Raw genomic sequence first — 20,750 nt, forward strand, 5'->3', positions numbered from 1 at the left:
CAATGATCAGCAGTATTCAGTGTTTGCCTGGCTCTGCATCATCATCAGTCTCACAAATGGAGTTGAGGTGGTCAGTGTTCTCTCTGCTGCTTTTAAGTTCTTAAATGCTATGTTAATGCAGGCCCTGCATTCACTCATATCTTGCTCTCCATTGGCTTGCCTGCTGCAATTTGCTGCTAATGGTACAATCACCCCCCTCCCCAAACCCCCCCACCCCTCTCTCTCTCTCTCTCTCTCTCTCTCTCTCAGTCACTCTCTCTCTCTCTCTCTTTCCAGCCTTGAGGCGTCCCGTTTCAGCTCCTTCGCTTTCAGTCACAATGCTGTGGAGCTGGTGAATGGGTGGGGGGCATTTAAGAGAGCAGTAGGTGGGAGTGGAGTCTGACCGCAGAAGGACTACTGTTTAAGAGAAAAGGGAATTCTCTCTTTCACTCACTCTCTCCCTCTCCCCTCTCACTGCTGCTCTCCGTCTCTCTATCTCCCTCTCTCACCCCTCCCCCCCTCTCTCTCTCTCCTCACTGGCTGCACAACATCAGCTCTCTAGGTAGACTCGAGTAAACACTCTAAGAGAACAGAGAGGAGAGGGAAGATGACAGAGCTGTCAGCACTCTGAAAGATACAGGCTGGTGAGAACATTTGTCAGGGCTGGCTGATAAGGCTCTTTTCAGCGCTGCGTCTGCTTCAATTTTCTAATCAGTGGAGAGGCTGTGAGCATTGTGTGTGAGGTAAGTCACCTTCTTTACCTGTATGGAGTTGGAGTGTTTGAATAGGAACAGAATGAATGGACCAAATTCTGTGTCTAAGATAATTGAGAAAATAGAATTGCAGAGCTTGACAACTTAATAACTTCAACCACATCTCAGCTTTTTTTTTTACACTTTTATATGAGTTGATATTAAAACTTTCTGGACAATTATTTTCATTTTTATCAAATACACAGGGTACAACTGAGTATCATTTCCATGAGCCATTTCTTCTGTCAATGATTAATTGTTTGATTGTATGAATGAAAAAATCTTAATCACAAGTTCTGAGTGTGAAACATTTGATTTGCAGTTATTTTAACATTTGAAAAGCACAAACCCCCCGACAGTTATGCTTGATAAATGACACCAATTATTAATTGATTATTTAAATGGTTGTCAATTAATTAACTACAGTAACTGCTTCATGTTAATGACCAGGCTTAATGCTGTATTCTCACCTCCGGTGAAAAATGTGGGTGATGTTAGCAATAAAAAAGATCATTTCCATTCATCAAAGCGGCTTCTGTAATTCATCCTCGTGTTTTACAAGCATGGACTTCAGAGACTGGCTTAATGTTGCTCTTTACTGCATGCACCTGGGTGCTAATTATGTTTTACTGTGAAAGTTTTTCCTCTTGTTGGCTATTTTTTTTATTTATTACCAGAGCAGGTAAAAGAGTAATGTCTTCAGAGATGGAAGTCTGTGATGATCTACTGAATTATTCCACTTGCATTAGGGCTGATGCTGAGTTGTGGTCTGATGGGATAGCAGAGGGGAAATGTGTAGTGTTAGTATGTGTGTGTGTGTGTGCTGCTTCTCAGAGTAGGTCCAGCTGTACACTTTATGGTTAGCAGCAGACAGTAGGCTGTGTAACCCAGGAGACGGACAGCTGCTCTGTATTAGATGCTGCTGGTTGGTTCCTCTCCAAGATCTCCATATACACTGGCTGTAAACTGGCAGCTCCGCTGACACACAAACAAGCATGCACACACTCAGTGACTGTTTGTCTCCATGTGCTTTCCAGTCTTTATCTCAAGATCAGCCTCATTTGTTTGTCAGTTGTGTCCCACACAGAGACTGCAAAGAAAGACAAACAGAAAATGTAAAGGAGAGGATGTTTGATGGATTAGTGGATCCATGGATGGATCTTATTCTTGCCTGAGTGAGCTCTGAAACTGTACCTAGACTAGAGTGGAATTCATCACTGAGAGCTAATGAAGTTCTTTAAGGTAAGCCAGCAGTTCCTTAAGGCAGGGTAAGACCAGATTTATTGCAGGTTTCACAGATATACACTGCATATCCTGAAGTTGTTTGAGGAAAATCTTATCCTTAAGGGACAGGGTAACAGAGCCCCTATGTACATCTTGAGAGAAGGTTAGAGGAAGGGAGGGAGGTAAAATGGTGAGTCAGTGAGGAGAGAGAGATAGAAGTGGGTGTGTATAGAGATGTAAGGTGGGCTGTAATGGAGACCCACGGGGTACCAAGGCATAAACTACCAGATGGTAATTGTGTATGATGAGGAGATGCGGAGATAATGAAGCAGTGTGACTTCAGGTTCACTGCAGACTTGTCAATTCATCTGAAATAAGATTTTTGTTTGATAGATGAACACAAGTTTCTGCTCACATACTGACTACTTCTGCATAATAGACGTGCTATCCAATCATAGGTGGCAGTGCAGGCTTGGTGCATTAATATTTCATGATGCTTTGGCTGGGCATATGAGTAGCCACTAACAGTGACACTCAGCATAACGATGAGTGGGAAACAGGCCTTTGTTTGGACAGCTGTTAGCTCCCAATGCTCCATGCCCCCCAAAGCTCTCTGGGTGGGTGACTGTCTTTAACCCCACTTTGTTCCTCGACTGGTGATTGAGAGCAAACAGCAATCGTGGGTATTCAAGATGACCCATGCTGGGCAAGACTCAGGAGAGATGCAGAGATGTTTTGGTTTGACTAAATGAAAGTCATCTTTAATTCAGGCTGATCCAGACTCCCTTTGCTGCCTTTGTCTCTCTTTCCTGAGTATATGTTTGGATAATTTCACCTGTCTGTGCTGCCCAGTGCATATGAGCACCTGTGGTCCAGATGATTCTTGGTTCCTTAAATCTCGTAAACTAAAAGACACATTTGTTATGAGAGGAGAGTGGGGAATACCTGAAACTGGGATTAATGGTTCCCAGGGGATGAACACTACTGACTTCCCCTGACCTTTCCTCTAGCGCCACTAGTTGGTCAAAATGTTTATTTGTCAATTACTTGTTAACAATGTATGTGGGGCATCTTCTATCCTTTCCAAAAGGGCATGAATCACATTTGGAATATGAATCATTACATGTAAAAAAACAAAAACAAAAAGACATGTATGCTGGTATACTGCATTTGTATGTATACTGATTTTCTGAAATAAGCTCATCTTCTGGTTATAGAAGAAGAATCTTGTTTTCTCAAAGTCTTGGCTGTAGTTGAATTATTGCATGAAAGAGTGGTGTGCTTCTTTTTTTCTCCACAGGCTTTGTGTTCTAATAAATGTTTGTAAGGCTTAGAATTTGCACCAGTGTGTGTACAAATGTCACCACAGTCTTTTCCTGTGTCCCAGTCAGATTAGTCATCACCACAGAACAAAGACCCCCCTCAAAGAAATCTCGAGTTTTAAGCATTCCAGATGGTTTTTAATGTTCCTCCAATGCTAATGTACGGGAAAGGAGTGGAAGTCTTGGAGCTGTGGGATCCGGGATGCCTTTGTATTGGCTTGCCCTCCATTGGAGGCACCCAATAGATGAACACATGTGGTAGACACTTCGTTCTGACACTTTGCCTCCACCAGTGACCTCGCACATTGGAATGCATGAGCCATAATGTTCTTGGAACAAGATGGGGGCCCGTTTGAGAGGGACAGACAATTTAAACTGGGGAAAATGGTAAAAAACAGGGAAGCCAATGAAGAGACGACCCCAGCGACCAGGGTCATTAGGCTCATACAAGTGTCTGAATGGAAGGCACTCCCAATTTGGACACGCAACACGCTTCAGGCTTTTATCACAGACAAGGACAAACAGATGTCCGGGTATCACAGCCAACATGCTTGCTTCCATTTCTAGTGGAGAGAAAAAACCCTTTCCATCCTGTTTGAATGGAAGTAACCAATAAACCTCCAGTGTAAAGTGCTGAAATATGCAGACTTTCAAAAGCTTTTACATGCTTACTCAGCATTCTTTGGACTTGGACTTAAAAATATCTCCCTTTTCAATGGTAGAAAAAACAAGAATCCGGACAGTTCTTGGTCGCTTAGTATCTTTGTTGGTAGTACCTTTCAGTCACTGGTAAACTGATTGATTTCCATAGTCCTCTATATACTTCTTGCTCACAAGACGTGACAATCATGCAAAATAAGCTAGCCAAAGATTGAGATTGATTACCTGAGAGGGAAGGTGTTAGTTACATGGTAAGTTTAGACGAGTCCCAGAAGTTGACATCAATACCTCTGTGTAGCATTACGACACAGCAGCAGCAAGGTACAAGCTAGATTTTTATAGTAATTGCAGTGCAGTGTGAAAGCTGAGGAGAGGAAGTAGGTAGAATGGAGGGCTTCGCAATTACAAGTGTCTGGAGAAAACAGCAGGTGGATGTGCTGTAAAGGCTGTGCATGAGGCTGCCAAGTCTCCACACCACACAGGGGTTAGGCTAATAAATAGTAGGTCACCAGCACCCAGCATGTTAAAAAGCTCATGAACAATGACTAGCATCCAACCTCTCCATCTGGACCCAGTGAGAACAGCAGCGCAAGACGGAGGCACTGCAGGGGAAGAGCCATAAAGAATATTGATGGGCCTCGGGGCGAGCCGTGAGTCAAATCACAATGCAGTAAAAAGTAAATTGAGAGTTGACTGTCTGCTGTACGATTGACCCAGGGAGCGCCCTCATTCGCTCAACATTCGTTTTCTCCGTATCTTAGTGTCAAAGTTGGAAATTGGTTTTGGTTGAAGAGATAGACTTTTTTGAGTGCGGTATCAGTCAGACATGTCAACACAGGCTCCAAATCACTCTGGCGGTCCTGTGAGCCCGATAGTGCTCAGCCTTGGCAGAGCACTCTCTCCGAGTATCCTGATAAGTGTTTCTGCTGGTATCTCAGATCCAGCCTCCCTGTCCGCCTTATCAGTCATGAACACACTAACCCCCACCACTCCCCCACTATCTGTGTCATCAGATCCAATGGGGTCACATCAGAGAGCCAATGAGCGCAGCGTTGGTTTGATGAAACCAGTCTTCTTTTCATCCATCAAAAACAGCGTATTCCCCATTTTACCTGTTTAGCAAGTCAAATTCTTTATTTTTTACCATATGGGAAATAATGATAGAGTGATATTGATATGCTTTATTGATTTTCACGTCAGTGCCCTCAATCAGATTTGCTTGATGTGAAGTAAAATATTTATTTTCATTCTTCAGAGGCAAAGAACCTTATATAAAATATAAAAATATAAATACAGTTATTATATACATTTACACTCATCATGCCAATCACGATGGCCTGGCTATATATAATATATATATAATCAGGACCTCTCTGAAAACAATCTCCTGAAGTATGAATAGTAATTTTCAAAGTCATTTGTCAAATGATTTCACTGCACTCCCATTCTTCAAGTCATTTTCTTAATGTGGAAAAATCTGCCAGTGCAAACAACAATGTATTCTTCTCTCTGCTTGTGTCAAGAAAATATGACTTTAAACGTCCAGCGTGTCAGAAATAGGGGGCTGTATTTACAGAATATGGCAGAAATGGAATATAATATGCAAAACCATGTCTTTAGCAGATTGTAATCACCTGAACATAAGGATGCTTTAGTTATGTTTCGCTAGATTGGGCTTTTTATATCTACCATCTGAATATATTCACTTTGAAAATAATCAACTAATCAGTTAATCTACCAATCAGTTCAGCTTTAAACTTGTTAGCAAACATATACACATTCAGCTGTTACAGAGCAACATCAGCTTTTTGTGTAGCTGGTTCTAGGCTGGTCATCCTGACAGATTTCTTTTAGCTCAGATCACATTTGGTCAGGTTGGCCTGTGAAGCATGCACTGACCTGCTGAACCCTAAGTTGGCTTTGAAATATGCATCTAACAGATTGGACAGAAGCTGGAAGATTTTTTCAGAGGAGCAGACTGAGAGGAGACTTGTCTTTACCCAATTAGCTGTGTCCTAATGTCATGGTCTGACCACATCACTGCAACCAAATCCTGCACTCAGCCTCTTACCTGTTCAGTCAGTTCCTTCACATGAAATAAGTAAAACCTGACCTCTTACACCGAAACCCTGCTGAGCCTATCCGCGGCGCGTTGTGTGAGCATTGCATGTTTGGTCCGTCCCGCACGTGTCTTCAAACCCCACCGGGAGCAGACGGGCCGGTGGGGTTTGGGCTTAGTGTTAGTCTTGTTTTCTAACACTGCATCTCTTTAGCCATCAAATGAGCAGTTTATTCTGCCATCAGGGTTTTGTGTACAGTTCAGTGCAACAGCTATGGCCGCATTGGTCATAAAAGGAAGAAAAAGAAAGACGGTGTGTGTCTTCCAGAGCGTGAGGTGATAAAATTTGAAAGACCTTTTCTGAGAAGCAGCAACAACTGTACCATCGATTGTCAACTCAAGCTATGCCTCTTCCTGGAAATTCATTTCTGTGTTTGATGATTATAACTCACAATGATAGTGCTGTCCTCAGCAACTCGCTATCTCTCTGGCTATGACCTTGGTGGAGATACAGGATCCAAATCAATATTCACCTGCTCTGGCTCAGGACATATGTGGCAGGCTGCTTTTTCACCTTGCAAGCAAGTTAATTGTGATAAATATGTTCGTCAGCAGATTTAAACCCTTGTGGATTTGTGGTTCTTTGGGATATGAGATTGCTCTTTAAAGTGGGATTATAAAAAGCGGTTTATTTGACATGGCAGTGAGTGACCATGATTGAGGTCCATTTTCCTTGTTACAGTGTGACAGTATCTCAAGGTGACAAGAGCCCCAGACAATAACCCTTCATTCAGTCCTTATACCAGCGACCCAGATTTGGATTCTGCAGAAGGCAAGCTGAGTTTTTTTGTCATGAGTGACCTACAAAACTAGGCAAGCTTGATAAATTCTTCAGAAATGAAAAGAAAGCATGTGCATCCCATCAGACCTGTTTAACATAGAGTCCTGGGACTTGATTTGTAGTTGTAGCCATTGAATATTTACAACTTTTACACATCAAGTGGGGCACACTGCTTCATTATTCAGTTTGTTTGTTGTAAAGTTATCAGACGAATACTGGGTTGTCTGTTCACAGTGCTGCAATTATCCATTGATAGTTAGCAAATCTTTCTTTTCCATTCTTACAAATCACTGGCGTGCATTTAAATAACTTACCACACGTTGCCGTTGCAGACTGATAACACTGGCCTTTCCTTTGTGCCAAAACAAATTGCATTTTCTCTTCAGAATGGCTATACAGATAACCGATGCTTGCTGAGTAATAGTTTTATTTTCTGATTTATCTTGGACCTGCCATATGGTAGAGTCTCAACAAAGGTGAACTACAGTGATGATTGAGGTTTCCTGCATGGGGCCCTGCCTAATTTGAAATAAATCCTGACTTGTGTGTACATTTGTGTGCCGTCCTCCCAGGACAGAAAGTCTGCTCATCAATCACACAACCAACTGAAAGTAAAACTTGCGTTTGAAAGAATGCAGGCAGTAGGAGGGAAGGAACGGTGGTAAAGCAATCATCCATGAAGGATTTATTTATTTCCACTGAAATAGCACTGTCCAAATGGAAACAAGATCAATGATATAAGTGATAGAACACTCCAATAAGACAAATCTTTGGATGCCATGTTGGGTAGAGGGTATTGGGTAACTTGTGGATTTGCACAAACTAAAGTCCTGGTTTTACACTTATCTTGATCTCCCTGGTCCTGCGGTCCTAAGAAACAAATGCTTTCTTTTGATTTACCTAAGGATTAAGTGTCTAGACTTTCACAACATGGGAACAAGGCAACATCTCAGAACATGCTGGAAAATACTTGTTCTTACACGGAAGGATGAGGTTACTGTAGTGTCAGCTGTTTGGAGGTGCAATGTAATGTTTTTTACATTACACTAATGGGAAAATCAGGGATGTATGAGAAGACTTACGTAAAGAGGCACCACAGTGGATCGTAAATTCTATATTCTTTTGATGTCAGTGTTTATTCTGGCCATACACACAGATACACTTTTGATAAGGAAGGCTTGTGCATACCACTGGCATACATTTTAAGTTGCATGTTGCATGTTGCACATGTGATCTACATGAATCTGTTTATATTAAAGAAAATTCATTTTCTATGTAACATTCAGTTAGTATTCAAATTTGCACATCTTTTTGGGCATTGGCCAAAAGTGACACACACACACACACACACACACACACACACACACACACACACACACACACAGAAGCTAGAATGATGGAAAATAAAGAAGTCATATTTAAAATAACATTTGGGCCATTGGCTGCTAATACTAATCTTGGGTTTAGGGAAAGGGTTAGGGTCAAGTTAAAATGATTTGATGTTTGATTGATACACCATTTTACTTTTATCCTGAAACAACAATTGGGTTCAAATCAATGTAACATTCCTGATGGCAAGCTAAATAATCACTTTTGAAATGGACCCCAATTGAATCTTTAAAGCATTTCCAGCTCTCCACTGTGTGAGGTGTACATCTTCAAGTGTTTCCTTAGCACTCATTTACAACACAGTAATTTAGATCAGTTCCACCAAATCTGTGTGTGCCAGCAGGTTTCCCCCAGTAAAATTCGGCTAACATGCAAGCACAAGGCGGGCAACAAGCTTTGTTGCTGTTTGAGAAGCTAACTATAGAGCACAACCAAGTGAGAGAATAACAAAGCAGCAGCAGTCAGATTGTATCAAGTCCATGTCTGGAGTGCCAGCAACCAGCTGCATTAGCATAGTGCCAGGACCACAGGGTGCTCAAGAAGGAAGTCCAAACAGAGGGAGCAGCTCTGTGTTTCTCAGGGTCACACTCAGATTCTCGTATTGTGATTGTTCTGCTTCATAATAAATAGTAATAAATGGCAGCTAAGAAGAAAAGGGGGCAAATCAGAAGTTTTCTCTGACTCTGTGGAAGTCTCTTCTCTTCATCTATGTCTGAATAAAGCCGAGTTTTGCCAGAGCCACAGATTCTCACACAAAGCTTGCTTTGGTCTTTCAGGGTTGCCTCGCTCAGAGGTCCATGTGGAGAGCAGCCAGCCTTCAAAGTGAGAAAGCCAACCATCCGCCCAGAACTAAAACCTTAGCAGCAACTCAAAGCAATTTTCTGGCTATTTTGTTGATTTAATCCCTAGTTTGTGATGCTTGGGCACAGCGGTGTGACTGTATTCGGGTGTGTGTGTGTGTATCTGAGGGGGGGCTCAGCACTCCCATCAGCAAGCCACATTAGCAGTTTTACAGTCTACCTATCATGGAAGCGCTCATCCTTGCCTGTCTAATCAGAGGGCTGGGGAGGGCTGGGGGTGAACTGTGGGATCCCTCCCAGCTGAGCTCATCTGTCAGCTTGCCTAATCACACACCAGGTTGGGATGAGGAGACCAACCACCTCTTCCTCTTTCTTTTGGAACATTATCTGCTGACTGTCAGCCACCGTCTCAGCACACGTGAAAATGGCCCGCAAAAATGCCCCATGTTTCTTTTTCTTTTTTTTTGCTGCATCAACATCAGTGCGACTAAGTCAGGTGTAGCAGAGAAAATTAAACTCCTTCATACATATTCCACCACAGGGTTGGAATACGCTGTGTATGCCTGCAATCATGCATTTTCATGTCAGCTACCCAGACATTTTCATGTTGGCTACTAAGAGCTGCTATTAACCTTTAGAGCAGCCAAGGCACACACTGGTTTTATTAGAGTTAGGAAATGATTGGTGTCAGCATCTCTGACAAGGTGTGGTAAAAAGTGAAATTATATAAACTCACACTGAGCCAGACACTTTAAAAACTTTAGTGCTGTGCAAAGAATCTATATTCATCATTTTGTTCCTCCTTTGGGTTCCTGTGGCCTGTGTCTATTATCATGTTTCAGTATCTAAATAACTCAAAACTGGATTATTAGAGAAACAATACATAAATAACATAAATAACACCTAATGATGGATGTAACAGACCAACACCAGCCTGCAGCAAGGGCATAACTTTGACCAACCTGTACATTTAATTTAATGCTAAGATCAAAGAGCAAAAAAAGGTTACTTCAGGGTTTTTTAAGGTTACCACAAGCTCAGCACATTTTAAAAGAACCATGTCTAAGAAGTGTTCAGTAAAAGCAATAAGATTTGTGTTACAGGAATGAAAGAAAACCAAGTGGCTGTCAGAGCAGTCCAGGAATGCTGACCTGCTGGTTTGCAGGTGGCAGGGATGTTTGTGCTTGCCCTCTGTGCTTTACAGGAAACCTACAGATGGTCTAAACATACGCTGGTATTAATCTGTCAGCTTGGTTTGTGGTCTGCAAGAGGAGGCTCTCTGCCATGCAGGTGTTCTAAGGCTGTTTGTGGCAACCAGAGAGTCAATGGTCTCCACATGGTCAGAAGAAGAAAGCTTCACATTCCCAAGGTCACACACCACCCCCGCTGTAATTGTCACTCTTCGTCTTAGGTGGAATTGTGAAAAGAATGCCCCAATGTCCTCTGAGAGCAGAGGGGCTAAAATGGGTCAGAAGCAGCAACAGGGTTGGAAGTGGTCTTTTGTTAGGGGCAACAGAAGAAGGTTAATTGCTTTTTAGTGGGATACTATAATATTTCAGTCCAGCTATGGTCCCCAGTGGGTGTATGTGGGTATGTCATGGGACTTTGTTAATGAATATATCCCGAATGGCAAGGTCAAACCAGAAAAGTGACTATCCAATAGAATTCTGCATGTGTTTCTATGTGTTCTACATTAAGAAGAACTATGTGAAAATGTTATGTGCCTGGAAAGTGAATTCTGAGTAAAAAATATATTTGTTTTTTTCCCTCTGTCTGTTTTTTTTTTAGAGACCACCTATTTGATACCTGATTCTATTCTGCACCCAGCTCCTACTCCCACAGAAGCCGCAGTGCCAGGGTGGTATCATGGGGATGAAAGGCTTCTTCTTAGGCTGCATGACCATGGCCCTGCTCTTTGAGCTCTCCACCACTGGCCTGGTCAAGAAGGTAATCCGCCACCGTAGAGACACACTGATGCCCAAGAAAACCCAGGAGAACCTCACCATGCCCCACCCTGACCAGCCAGTAGTGTTCAACCACGTCTACAACATCAACGTCCCCTCCTCTTCTCTCTGCTCCGTGGACCTCGACTCGCCTGGTGGCACTGAGCCCAAGCACAAAAATGTCCCAATGGACATGCAGAACACCGAGCACATAGAGCACACGGAGGATGGCGACAACCAGATTGTCTTCACACACCGCATCAGTATCCCCAAGCAGGCATGTGGCTGCGACAACCAGCTGCCAGACATCAAAGATATCCTGAACAGGCTGGAGATGCTGGAGTCTGAGCTGTCAAGTCTGAGAGAGCAGTGTAGCAGTGGGGCAGGCTGCTGTGGATCTCAGGTTACAGGTAAGTCTATACCTATACCTGTATGTGCTGTTGTACTGTAATTAATGTGTTGTAATGCCAGTGTGTTTTTAGTTTACTATACCTGCAGTCAAATCAATAAGGGAACCAATGGAGCCAATTTTGCAAAAGTTGCACGGGCAATAATTTCTGAAAGACCATAGTAATGGCTTTGCATCTTTTAGCCCATTTACTACAAACTGACTGTATTTTACATTCCAAAGCATTTTCCATTTTCATTCATTTTATTACGATATGCAAATCAACATTTAAAGACATTAAAGTAGGTTGTTTGCAAATGAAAAAAAATGTTAATATTTAAATATATCACTATAACTGATTGTTTTTCTTTGCTGCATGAAAATAACGGACCTCTGATTTATCAGAATCTAACACTGACAAACTTTGTAATAAAAAAAATGACCATTATCCTTTCCAAAATGTCCAAGTTTCTTGCTGTTAGTATCCTATCACTACTTGAATTTGAATAACGCAAAGCTTTTTAGCAGCTGACTGTTAGTTATGAGTTGTTCACCGCATTCACCATTGGAGGAAGTTTAGAAACTTGTAACCGTCATACCACTTGATATTAGTGTAAACTGTCAAACTATAAAGTAGTTCTTTCTTGCCTTCACCAGGTGAAGTATCTACAAAGCCCTACTGTAACGGACATGGGAACTGGAGTGCTGACACCTGCAGCTGCATATGTGAGCCTGGTTGGAAGGGCCCCAACTGCACTGAACCTGAGTGCCCCAACGACTGCCAGGACCAAGGCCGGTGTGTGGATGGCAAATGTGAATGCTTTGAAGGCTTTGGTGGGGACGACTGTGGTATTGAGCTCTGCCTGCTGGACTGTGGTGACTATGGCCACTGTGTTGAAGGCTCCTGCCTCTGTGAGGAGGGCTTCATCGGTGAGGACTGCGCCCAGACCAACTGCCTCAACAACTGCCTGGGCCGCGGACGCTGTGTGGACGATGAGTGTGTTTGCGATGAGCCATGGACGGGTTTCGACTGCTCTGAGCTCATCTGTCCAAACGACTGCTATGACCGTGGACGCTGCATCAATGGCACCTGCTACTGTGACGAGGGCTTCACTGGAGAAGACTGTGGCGAGCTCACTTGTCCTGGCAACTGTAACAACCGTGGCATGTGCGTAAATGGTCAGTGTGTGTGCCAGATTGGCTACAGTGGAGAGGATTGCTCAAAGCTTACCTGTCCCAAAAACTGCAATGAGAGAGGTCATTGCTTCAATGGGAAGTGCATCTGTGATCCTGGATTTGAAGGTGAAGATTGCTCCATCCTCTCATGCCCTGACAACTGCAGTAACAGGGGCCAGTGCATTAATGGACAGTGTGTATGCGACGTAGGATACCAAGGCGAAGACTGCAGTGAGCTCTCCTGTCTTAACAATTGCCAAGACCGTGGCCACTGCGTTAACGGACAGTGCGTATGTGACAAAGGCTTTGCTGGGGAGGACTGCAGCATCAAGACCTGTCCAAAAGATTGTATGGGACGTGGTGAGTGTGTGGATGGCAAGTGCGTGTGCTTCGTTGGCTTCAAGGGGAAAGACTGCGGCGAGCTGACTTGCCCCAATGACTGCCTGGACCGTGGTCACTGTGTGAATGGGCAATGTGTCTGTCATAAGGGTTTTGCCGGTGAGGACTGCAGTGAGAAGACATGTCCCAAAAACTGTCTTGACCGAGGTTACTGCGTCGATGGCGAATGTGTATGTTATGAAGGTTTTACTGGGCCAGACTGCTCAATACTGACCTGTCCAGAGGACTGCCTGAACCAGGGACGCTGCGAGAACGGAGTGTGTGTATGTGACGAGGGATTCATTGGAGAGGATTGCTCTCAGGGTAAGGTAGACTGTGCAATGCATAGTGTGTAGCTTTCAACAGGTTCATAACAGCGTTTTAATAGAATAAAATAAAATTCTTCGACATGTCTTAGATGCTACAGTCTACAGGATTTTATTCCATGTTTGCCACAGTCCTTTAATCCTTTTTTGGTAACTTGGAGGCAGTACTTAAAATGACGAGTTTACAGTACATCAGCCTGTAAAGTTGATTTTTATTGCCTGTTTACACATCCAGCAGACACATTATCAGGAGATTATAGAGTCTTGTTCCTGGTGAGCGAAATATAGCAGTCTAATGTTTACTGTACTCCTTTTTGAGACGAACACCTAAATCTCTGACTGAATTAGCTTCTAAATGCTCCACTATGTTAAAAATATAGTTGCTAACATAAGATGATGATTTACTTTTATGAAATTTATTTTGTAGTTTATCTGATTTTTTCTCAGGTTTAGTGAAAGAATTGGAATAATTGAATGCCTTTAGTTGGTTGGCAGAGTGATGTGAGGTAGAACAGTGAGGTGATTATCAGTGTTCTTTGTGCATTACTCAAAGTCTAAAAGTCATTTAATTCAGTAACAGTCAAGTTTATAGTTAACGCTAAGAGTAACCAGTGTTACACTAACTTTGTCTATCTCTATGGAGCTTGTGAGAGTAGTGAGTCTGAACCAAAACATTACAGTTAGCTAAAAGATGTAATTTCACACATTGCTTTATTGATTTTTGCAGCTTTTAATTAAAACAACGTACACGCAGCTTGATTTTAAATAGACACAACCGAGCTGACCTTTTGTGCCATAGACTATACTATATAACAACAATAGCATCCAGAGACATTACATAATGTAAATATCTATATGGCACTGAATCATGCATTCAATGTTCAGATTTACTTAAATTATGAGATAATATAAAGGCCATTCCAAATGAATCAACTCAGTGTTATCTCATCTGCTATATAAAAATGTTGCTGTAAAAGTGTACCAAATCAATGAACCATTGGCACATTTCTTACCTTTCATTTCTCAGGGGAAAACTCATGTGATTATATTACAAATGTTTTAAAACCATCAATACAAATCACTGATTTTCAGTGTGTCTTCACAGTCTCACCACCCAAGGACCTAACAGTGGTGGAGGTCACCCCAGAGACAGTGGACCTTTCCTGGGAAAATGAGATGCGTGTTACTGAGTACCTGATCACATATGTGCCGACTGCCCCTGGAGGTCTTGAGCTAGACATGCAGGTGCCCGGGGACCAGAAGATGGCCACTATTCGGGAGCTTGAACCTGGTGTGGAGTATCTGATCAGCGTCTATGCTGTGCTTAACAACAAGAAGAGTGTTCCTGTCAGCGCTAGGGTGGCTACACGTATGTCAATCTTCTTGTGTAACAGTTTAAAAAAGTGTATATATCTAGATGAAATAAAGTCAAAGTTTTATTCTATGCCTCCCAGATCTGCCTGAGCCTGAGGGACTCAAGTTCAAGTCAGTGCGGGAGACATCAGTGGAGGTACAGTGGGACCCGTTGAACATTCCCTTTGATGGATGGAATCTCATCTTCAGAAACACAGTGAGTCTTGCTCTCCAATATGTAAATTAAAGGAGCCTCTGTATTTCAGGATGGCATTGAAAACTAGAGCTTACCACAGCCTACATCATTATCCCTATTTTCCTCTGGAAGAAACCGTATATGACCTAGTGCTGATCCCTTACTTCAAATTCAGTAATTGCCTAATGTGCATACACGAGGATCAGGATGACTATCCTGTGGAAAATGGTTTAGTCAGGCCAAAATATAAAAACACAGCAGTTCGAACTCTTAGCATGTCCTGACATGGCGAATATTACTCTGTTTAACACTTTATTTTCCTTTTTGAATGAAGAAACTTTCATAGAATCTTTAGAAACATGGAATCTTTTTCAAACACTACTGGGATCTAGTCAAAGCCACACTCTATTAAACTGAGTCCCCTGTCAACTCTTAAGTCCAAACGCCACCCAGAGCGCCATTATGTATGATTTGGCAGTTTTTTCCTCCCACTCCCACTAGTCTTTGTAGTAGTTGATGACTGGTGTTTTCGGTGCTGGCAGAAAGAGGAGGATGGCGAGATTCTTAACTCCCTTGGCCGTCCAGAGACCACCTTTGAGCAGTCGGGTCTGGGCCCTGGCCAGGAGTACGAGGTCAAACTGGAGGTGGTGAAGAACAACAAGCGCGGACCGCCTGCCTCCACGAATGTCATTACAAGTAAGTGTTCACGCTGCTAACTGGCTTATCATGCTTTTGTTTTAGACTTACAGGAATGGTCACTTTGCAGCAGGATGCATACAGACTTATACAGAGTTATACAGAGTTTGCAATCGGTTCTCCAAGTTAACCCTGCACTGTATTATTTGCCTTTTGTCCTATGAGGTAGAGTTGAATTGTGTGGTATGAATGTATGCCAGAGGCAAAAAAGAATTGTTACAACATTGTGAATAGGTAGTCCTCAACTGCTGACTGCCTGTGTAGACTTCATCATATGTTATATAATTTATACATTGGAGGGATATACCCCTCGATTATGGGTTCTAGTAAGGCAGATAGAAATTGATTACAATGCTAAGAATTCAAGATATATATCAAACAATTGTAATCTCAGCCTCTTGGTATTGATTGTAACCACTGTATTCAGACACATGCAGGAGAATAAGCCTAAACGGCCCTTTCACCATTCCGGCCCAGTGCTGCAGATTTAGTGTGTGATTTTCCAGAAATAGAGCTTATTGTGGGATAAATTGTCACTTGGAGCCGTCAACATTAAATGCACAAAACAGGTTGTCACCTCCATACCTTGTGTAGATTCATTGGTTCTGTATCAGGGTTGTCCATTTTGCAGCCCCCAACGGAGTATTGAAAACAGTCTGACATATTATGTCAGGTTGAGTGATTATCTCATTAGATTTCATTGTTTTGTTGTGATTCAGTGAAGGTAGTAAAAAGAGATATGGATTTCCAACTCTATTGGCAAGTTATGAGATACCTCCATAGCTCCACCAAGTCATAAAACTCAATGGCGTGTAACACTCTGAGGAACTCAGGGATGGGGATTAGTAAAAAGAGGGAAAACAGGGCTGCATTTGTGACTTCACCTGCCAGACCCACCACCAACTGCCAGGCTATTTTTAGGTGCCGACAATGGGAGTAGGTTAAAACCGCGCTCCAACTCTTGATAAAGTTGTTAAATGTATATTTATATAAGTGAGCCTTGGATACCAGCATCTCTGAAACTTAAACCTGGGCCTGCTGTTACCCCTGGGAGACTTCTTTTTCAGCAAAGTAGATTCAACAGGCACAGCAATGTTCACCACATTCAGCACAGCGATTAATAACTGGCAGGTCCATGTAGCAGTGGCTCAGGTCACTTCTATGTTTATTTATGGTGGGAAAATGGTCTGCACTTTGCCAGGACTAATAGAAGTTTATGCATGGAAATGTCATTAGAGGCCTATCATCACCTTTTCTTGTACACCCAGCAGTGAAAGCAGAGCTGGTATGTGCATTCAGATGGTTCTTGTTCAATTTCTGCAGTGTCATCTATAGTTGAACTACAGAAAAGGAAGTGCATTGAAAATGGCAGGGCTTTAATTTTATAGTATTTTGATGGTTGGTTCTTATGAGTAGCACACACTGTTCCATATGCTAAGAGGAAAATGTACCCTATACGCTCTAAATCCACTTTATGTGAATAAACAACCTGAAATATGACTTTATTCCGTCACACGTAAAAGTGACTGAAGATGCTTTTAAAGAAATAGTTAGACTTCTTAGGAAATAGTTTTATTCACTGTCCAAGAATTGAATTGTGACTTTTGCCATTATCATGAGGTTGCTAGGAAACTACCTGATACTCAAGGAAGTCAGTGCCCCAGTCAGGAAATATCCCATCGCACAACCCCCCCAAAAAAACTACAACGGATAGCCAGATTTTAATACCCTTGGACAGCGCCAGGCTAGCTGTTTTCCCCTGTTGCCTGGGCTAAACTAATCACCTCCATCAGCAAGAAATCGAAAAAGTGTAAATCCCAAATTTCTCAAACCCATGACATTCTCCGCCACACTATTTGCCAGAGATGTTTACAAATATTTTTTTTCATGGTCAGCAAGAGTTGGAGTTAGTCAGTGTGTATGGTTGTAAAAAAGGACTGGTGATTTTGCACACTGCTATTCAACACTGGTGGAAAAACAGGCTGTTTTTTCTTCAGCATAAAATCCCCAATGGAGTTATTTTAAACAAACCTTGTAATGCAAGAAAAAGTGGGATGATTTTTTCCCCTATCTGCTGTTTATGCACTCATGCACACACGTGTACACTCACGTGTAAGCACTGCTTAGATAATGAGGTTCAGAGTTTTCTGTGTCGCTCAGACTTAATATCTCCTGTTACACCAGCTTGCCATTACATATCGTGGGATTTACATATTTGCATACCCTCGACCCCCCCTCCCCCCCTCCAATTCAACCCACCATGCGTAGAAGGCACCTGTCAAGCAGACTCAGAGGGAAGCCGGCCTCCCAGGAGAATGGTATCGTGACCCCCCGAACAACACACATGCAGCCTCCTCAGAAGACGAATCTGCTCTCGAATGCAGATTCTTCATTTTATCAGTGCTGCACAGAGGGATGACTTTCTAAAGTTGCTTGCGTGTGACAAATCAATTTGAGCGCCGGTGAAAAGTGCCCTTCATGGCGCAGGGATTTGATTTGTAAATAGTTTGAATAACCCCATAAATGCAAGAGGGATGTCACATTTTTTTCCAGCACCTGCATTGCTGAAATGACTATATTCATATACACCTTCATTCCTCCAGCCCTCCTGACACCAAGTTTTTTAAATCCAAACAGCAATCACAAGCTGACCATAAGCACAAATAACTTCTCACCTTGCACGCATTTCCACTTTTTTTATGTTATACTCTCATGTAAATGAAATGGAATGTCTGCTATGTGAGTGTGAGCAAAAGACATTGAAATATTGCTAATAAGGGTCCTTTAACAATCTTCACTATGCCATCCCTTACTTCTCCAGTGATTGATGCCCCCAGCCAGGTGGATGTACGTGACGTGACGGACACCACAGCTCTGGTGAACTGGTTCCAGCCCGTGGCTGAGGTGGACGGGGTCACAGTCTCCTACGGCCCCAGCTCTAATCCTGCTGATCGCAACGTGGTGGAGCTGTCCTCCACTGACACGCAGTACCACCTGGGAGGCCTCACCCCCGACACCCAGTATGAGGTGTTTTTGACAGCTCGGAAGGGAGAACGGACAAGCATTCCTGTCTATGAGCCTTTCCACACAGGTTATTCTATACTAATAATTTGATGTGTTTTCAGGCTAAAAGATAGATCTACATCTACATCACATCACATCACAGAGCCTTTACTGTTTATTATAGCCAAGTATAATGAGTGGGGCGGTAGACCACACACACTTTATTTGCCTCTATGTTTATAAGGGAGGATATCCTGCTGATGTGCAGACGTGGATGTCTGTGTTTTTGAAGGACCAACTTCAAAAAAAGAGGAATAATGAGAGAATTCCCCCAATGACTCAACTTAAGAGTTAAGCCTAGATTAGAAACACAGTTAAATGCATGTCAGGGTAAGGTCTAAACTATCTAAAGGCCATGTCTTGTTATAGATCTGGATGCCCCCAGAGACCTGCAGACAGTGGAGCTGACGGATGAGAGCATCACTCTTGAGTGGAAGAACAGCCAAGCTCAGGTGGAGAACTACCGCATTAAGTATGGACCTCTGTCTGGAGGCGAACACGGAGAGCTGCTCTTCCCTCCGGGACCCAAGGACAGCACCCAGGCCAAGATCACTGGTACTGGATCCCCGTAGCACACACACACACACAAACATCCATTCAGGTTTACATTGCCACTATTAGCATACACATCTACATATGTATGCATATATACACTCAGTGGTTAGGTGTAGAACCTATGCTGACACTGTCACAGATGTTTTAGCATCTTAGCATAGTAGTGATGATGCATTATATTGGAGGTGTATCGAACAATCTGCTCCACTCATGTGTACATCATGTAACAACCATAGTAATATAACTGTGACCTCATTAATACACTTCTAATTTAATTTACACATTGTTACTAAAAAGTGAACATTATGAGCTTCATAAATGTTACGGCAGTGCTGCATTAGAATGTACCTCATAATCACTTACTAATGAGACCTTCTTTGACAAGAATTTACAAGTTGTTATTAATTTATAAATCATGATTACTAATACATTTATTAGTCACTAACAACTTCTGGGTTGACAGATTCTAAATGTAATATGTTGCTAATTTGTAATAAGCCATTCTCTACTCAGGGTTTATAAGTTAATAAATGATTTACTAATCCTTAATAGAAACCACCGGCTAATGAGAACAACCTTGTTTATGTTCATATCGGTGTATTACAGAGTTCACGGGATTTTGCAGTAATTAATTTATGACCCTGTGCCCACTCACCATGTCAGAGCAATTAGAGTAAGACTAGTCCTGATCGCAGCCTGAGTAAAAAGCCTCCTACTCAGCGAAACGAACGGGCTGTTTCGCAGCATACGTACTCAGTGTTTTCTTTTGTCTGCTTTGAGTTCACATTAGCCCATTACCACTTTGCATCCAAATGACACAACTGAAAAGCGTCTGTGGGAAAGAAAAAAAGACACAATGTGAAGTGTTTATTCTCCTTATTCTTAGGCAAGTGTTTGTGGTGCTTCCCTGTTAAAAGTGAGTCAGTGTTATATTCAGTCTGCTCATTTCCAAAATGGGTTGCCTTTGGTTTGTGTCGTGAAATGTTTGCCCCATCTACAAAAGGCCCACTTTATTAGAAAATCACCAGGGGGGTTTGGCATTCAGACTTTAAATGGAATAACACTGCCACTTGTTTCACTGTGAGAAACAAGAAAAGTAGCGCGTTTTTCATCTAGCTGCACCGCTGACATTATAAAGCCATGCTTTGAGGCCGATGTGTTTTTTTTCCCCTCCCGTTTGTTTCTACGCTATTTCCTACGGCATGGCAGGATTAGACACCATGAGAAACAAAACAAAAAAAAAGCTTCCAAAAAACGGGCTAATGGTGTCTTTGTCTGGCCCAATTCTTTGTCCTTGGGAGGCCCATCCCATGGAAATAAAGCACTTTGTCCATTCAGTGGACGTCCCCCTCCGCTCCACACACACCTCAGCACTTCTTTCACACAGTTATTATCTGTAATTGCCTTCACGCTCGTGATTTTATTGATAATGAGTTTCCTGGGCATTAGGTGTAATTTCATGCTGCAAGACTCTGTGTGTGATGACCTCTGTGGGAGTTAATAAAGGAATTAGAGGCGATCAGGCCGAAAGAGGGTTTAATTGTGGAGACCAAAGGGCCTCCAGTGCCTGCTGTATCATAGCAAGTAGTGTTTCTGCTCCGCAACAAGGGCCCTATAGATCCATCAATGGAAATACAACACTTATGTTCC

At 42.5% G+C, this 20,750-nt stretch overlaps 1 protein-coding gene across 3 annotated transcripts in view; it reads left to right on the forward strand.

Annotated features, from left to right (window-relative positions):
• The first annotated feature begins 312 nt into the window (after positions 1-312).
• The window catches only part of tncb (tenascin Cb), a 38,493-nt gene continuing 18,055 nt past the window's right edge, over positions 313-20,750 (forward strand). For 2 of the 3 annotated variants that reach the window (XM_010745754.3, XM_010745755.3), the window contains exons 1-8: positions 313-722; positions 10,815-11,379; positions 12,015-13,235; positions 14,343-14,606; positions 14,692-14,807; positions 15,329-15,482; positions 18,304-18,573; positions 18,915-19,100. In XM_010745754.3, the coding sequence (XP_010744056.2) occupies positions 10,893-11,379; positions 12,015-13,235; positions 14,343-14,606; positions 14,692-14,807; positions 15,329-15,482; positions 18,304-18,573; positions 18,915-19,100 (2,698 nt within the window). In that variant the 5' untranslated portion in view covers positions 313-722; positions 10,815-10,892. The remainder of the gene's footprint in view (positions 723-10,814; positions 11,380-12,014; positions 13,236-14,342; positions 14,607-14,691; positions 14,808-15,328; positions 15,483-18,303; positions 18,574-18,914; positions 19,101-20,750) is intronic. The other variant, XM_010745756.3, reaches the window with a different exon arrangement.

The sequence above is a fragment of the Larimichthys crocea genome, chromosome III (assembly GCF_000972845.2).
Source record: "Larimichthys crocea isolate SSNF chromosome III, L_crocea_2.0, whole genome shotgun sequence".
Classification (NCBI taxonomy): Eukaryota; Metazoa; Chordata; class Actinopteri; family Sciaenidae; genus Larimichthys; species Larimichthys crocea.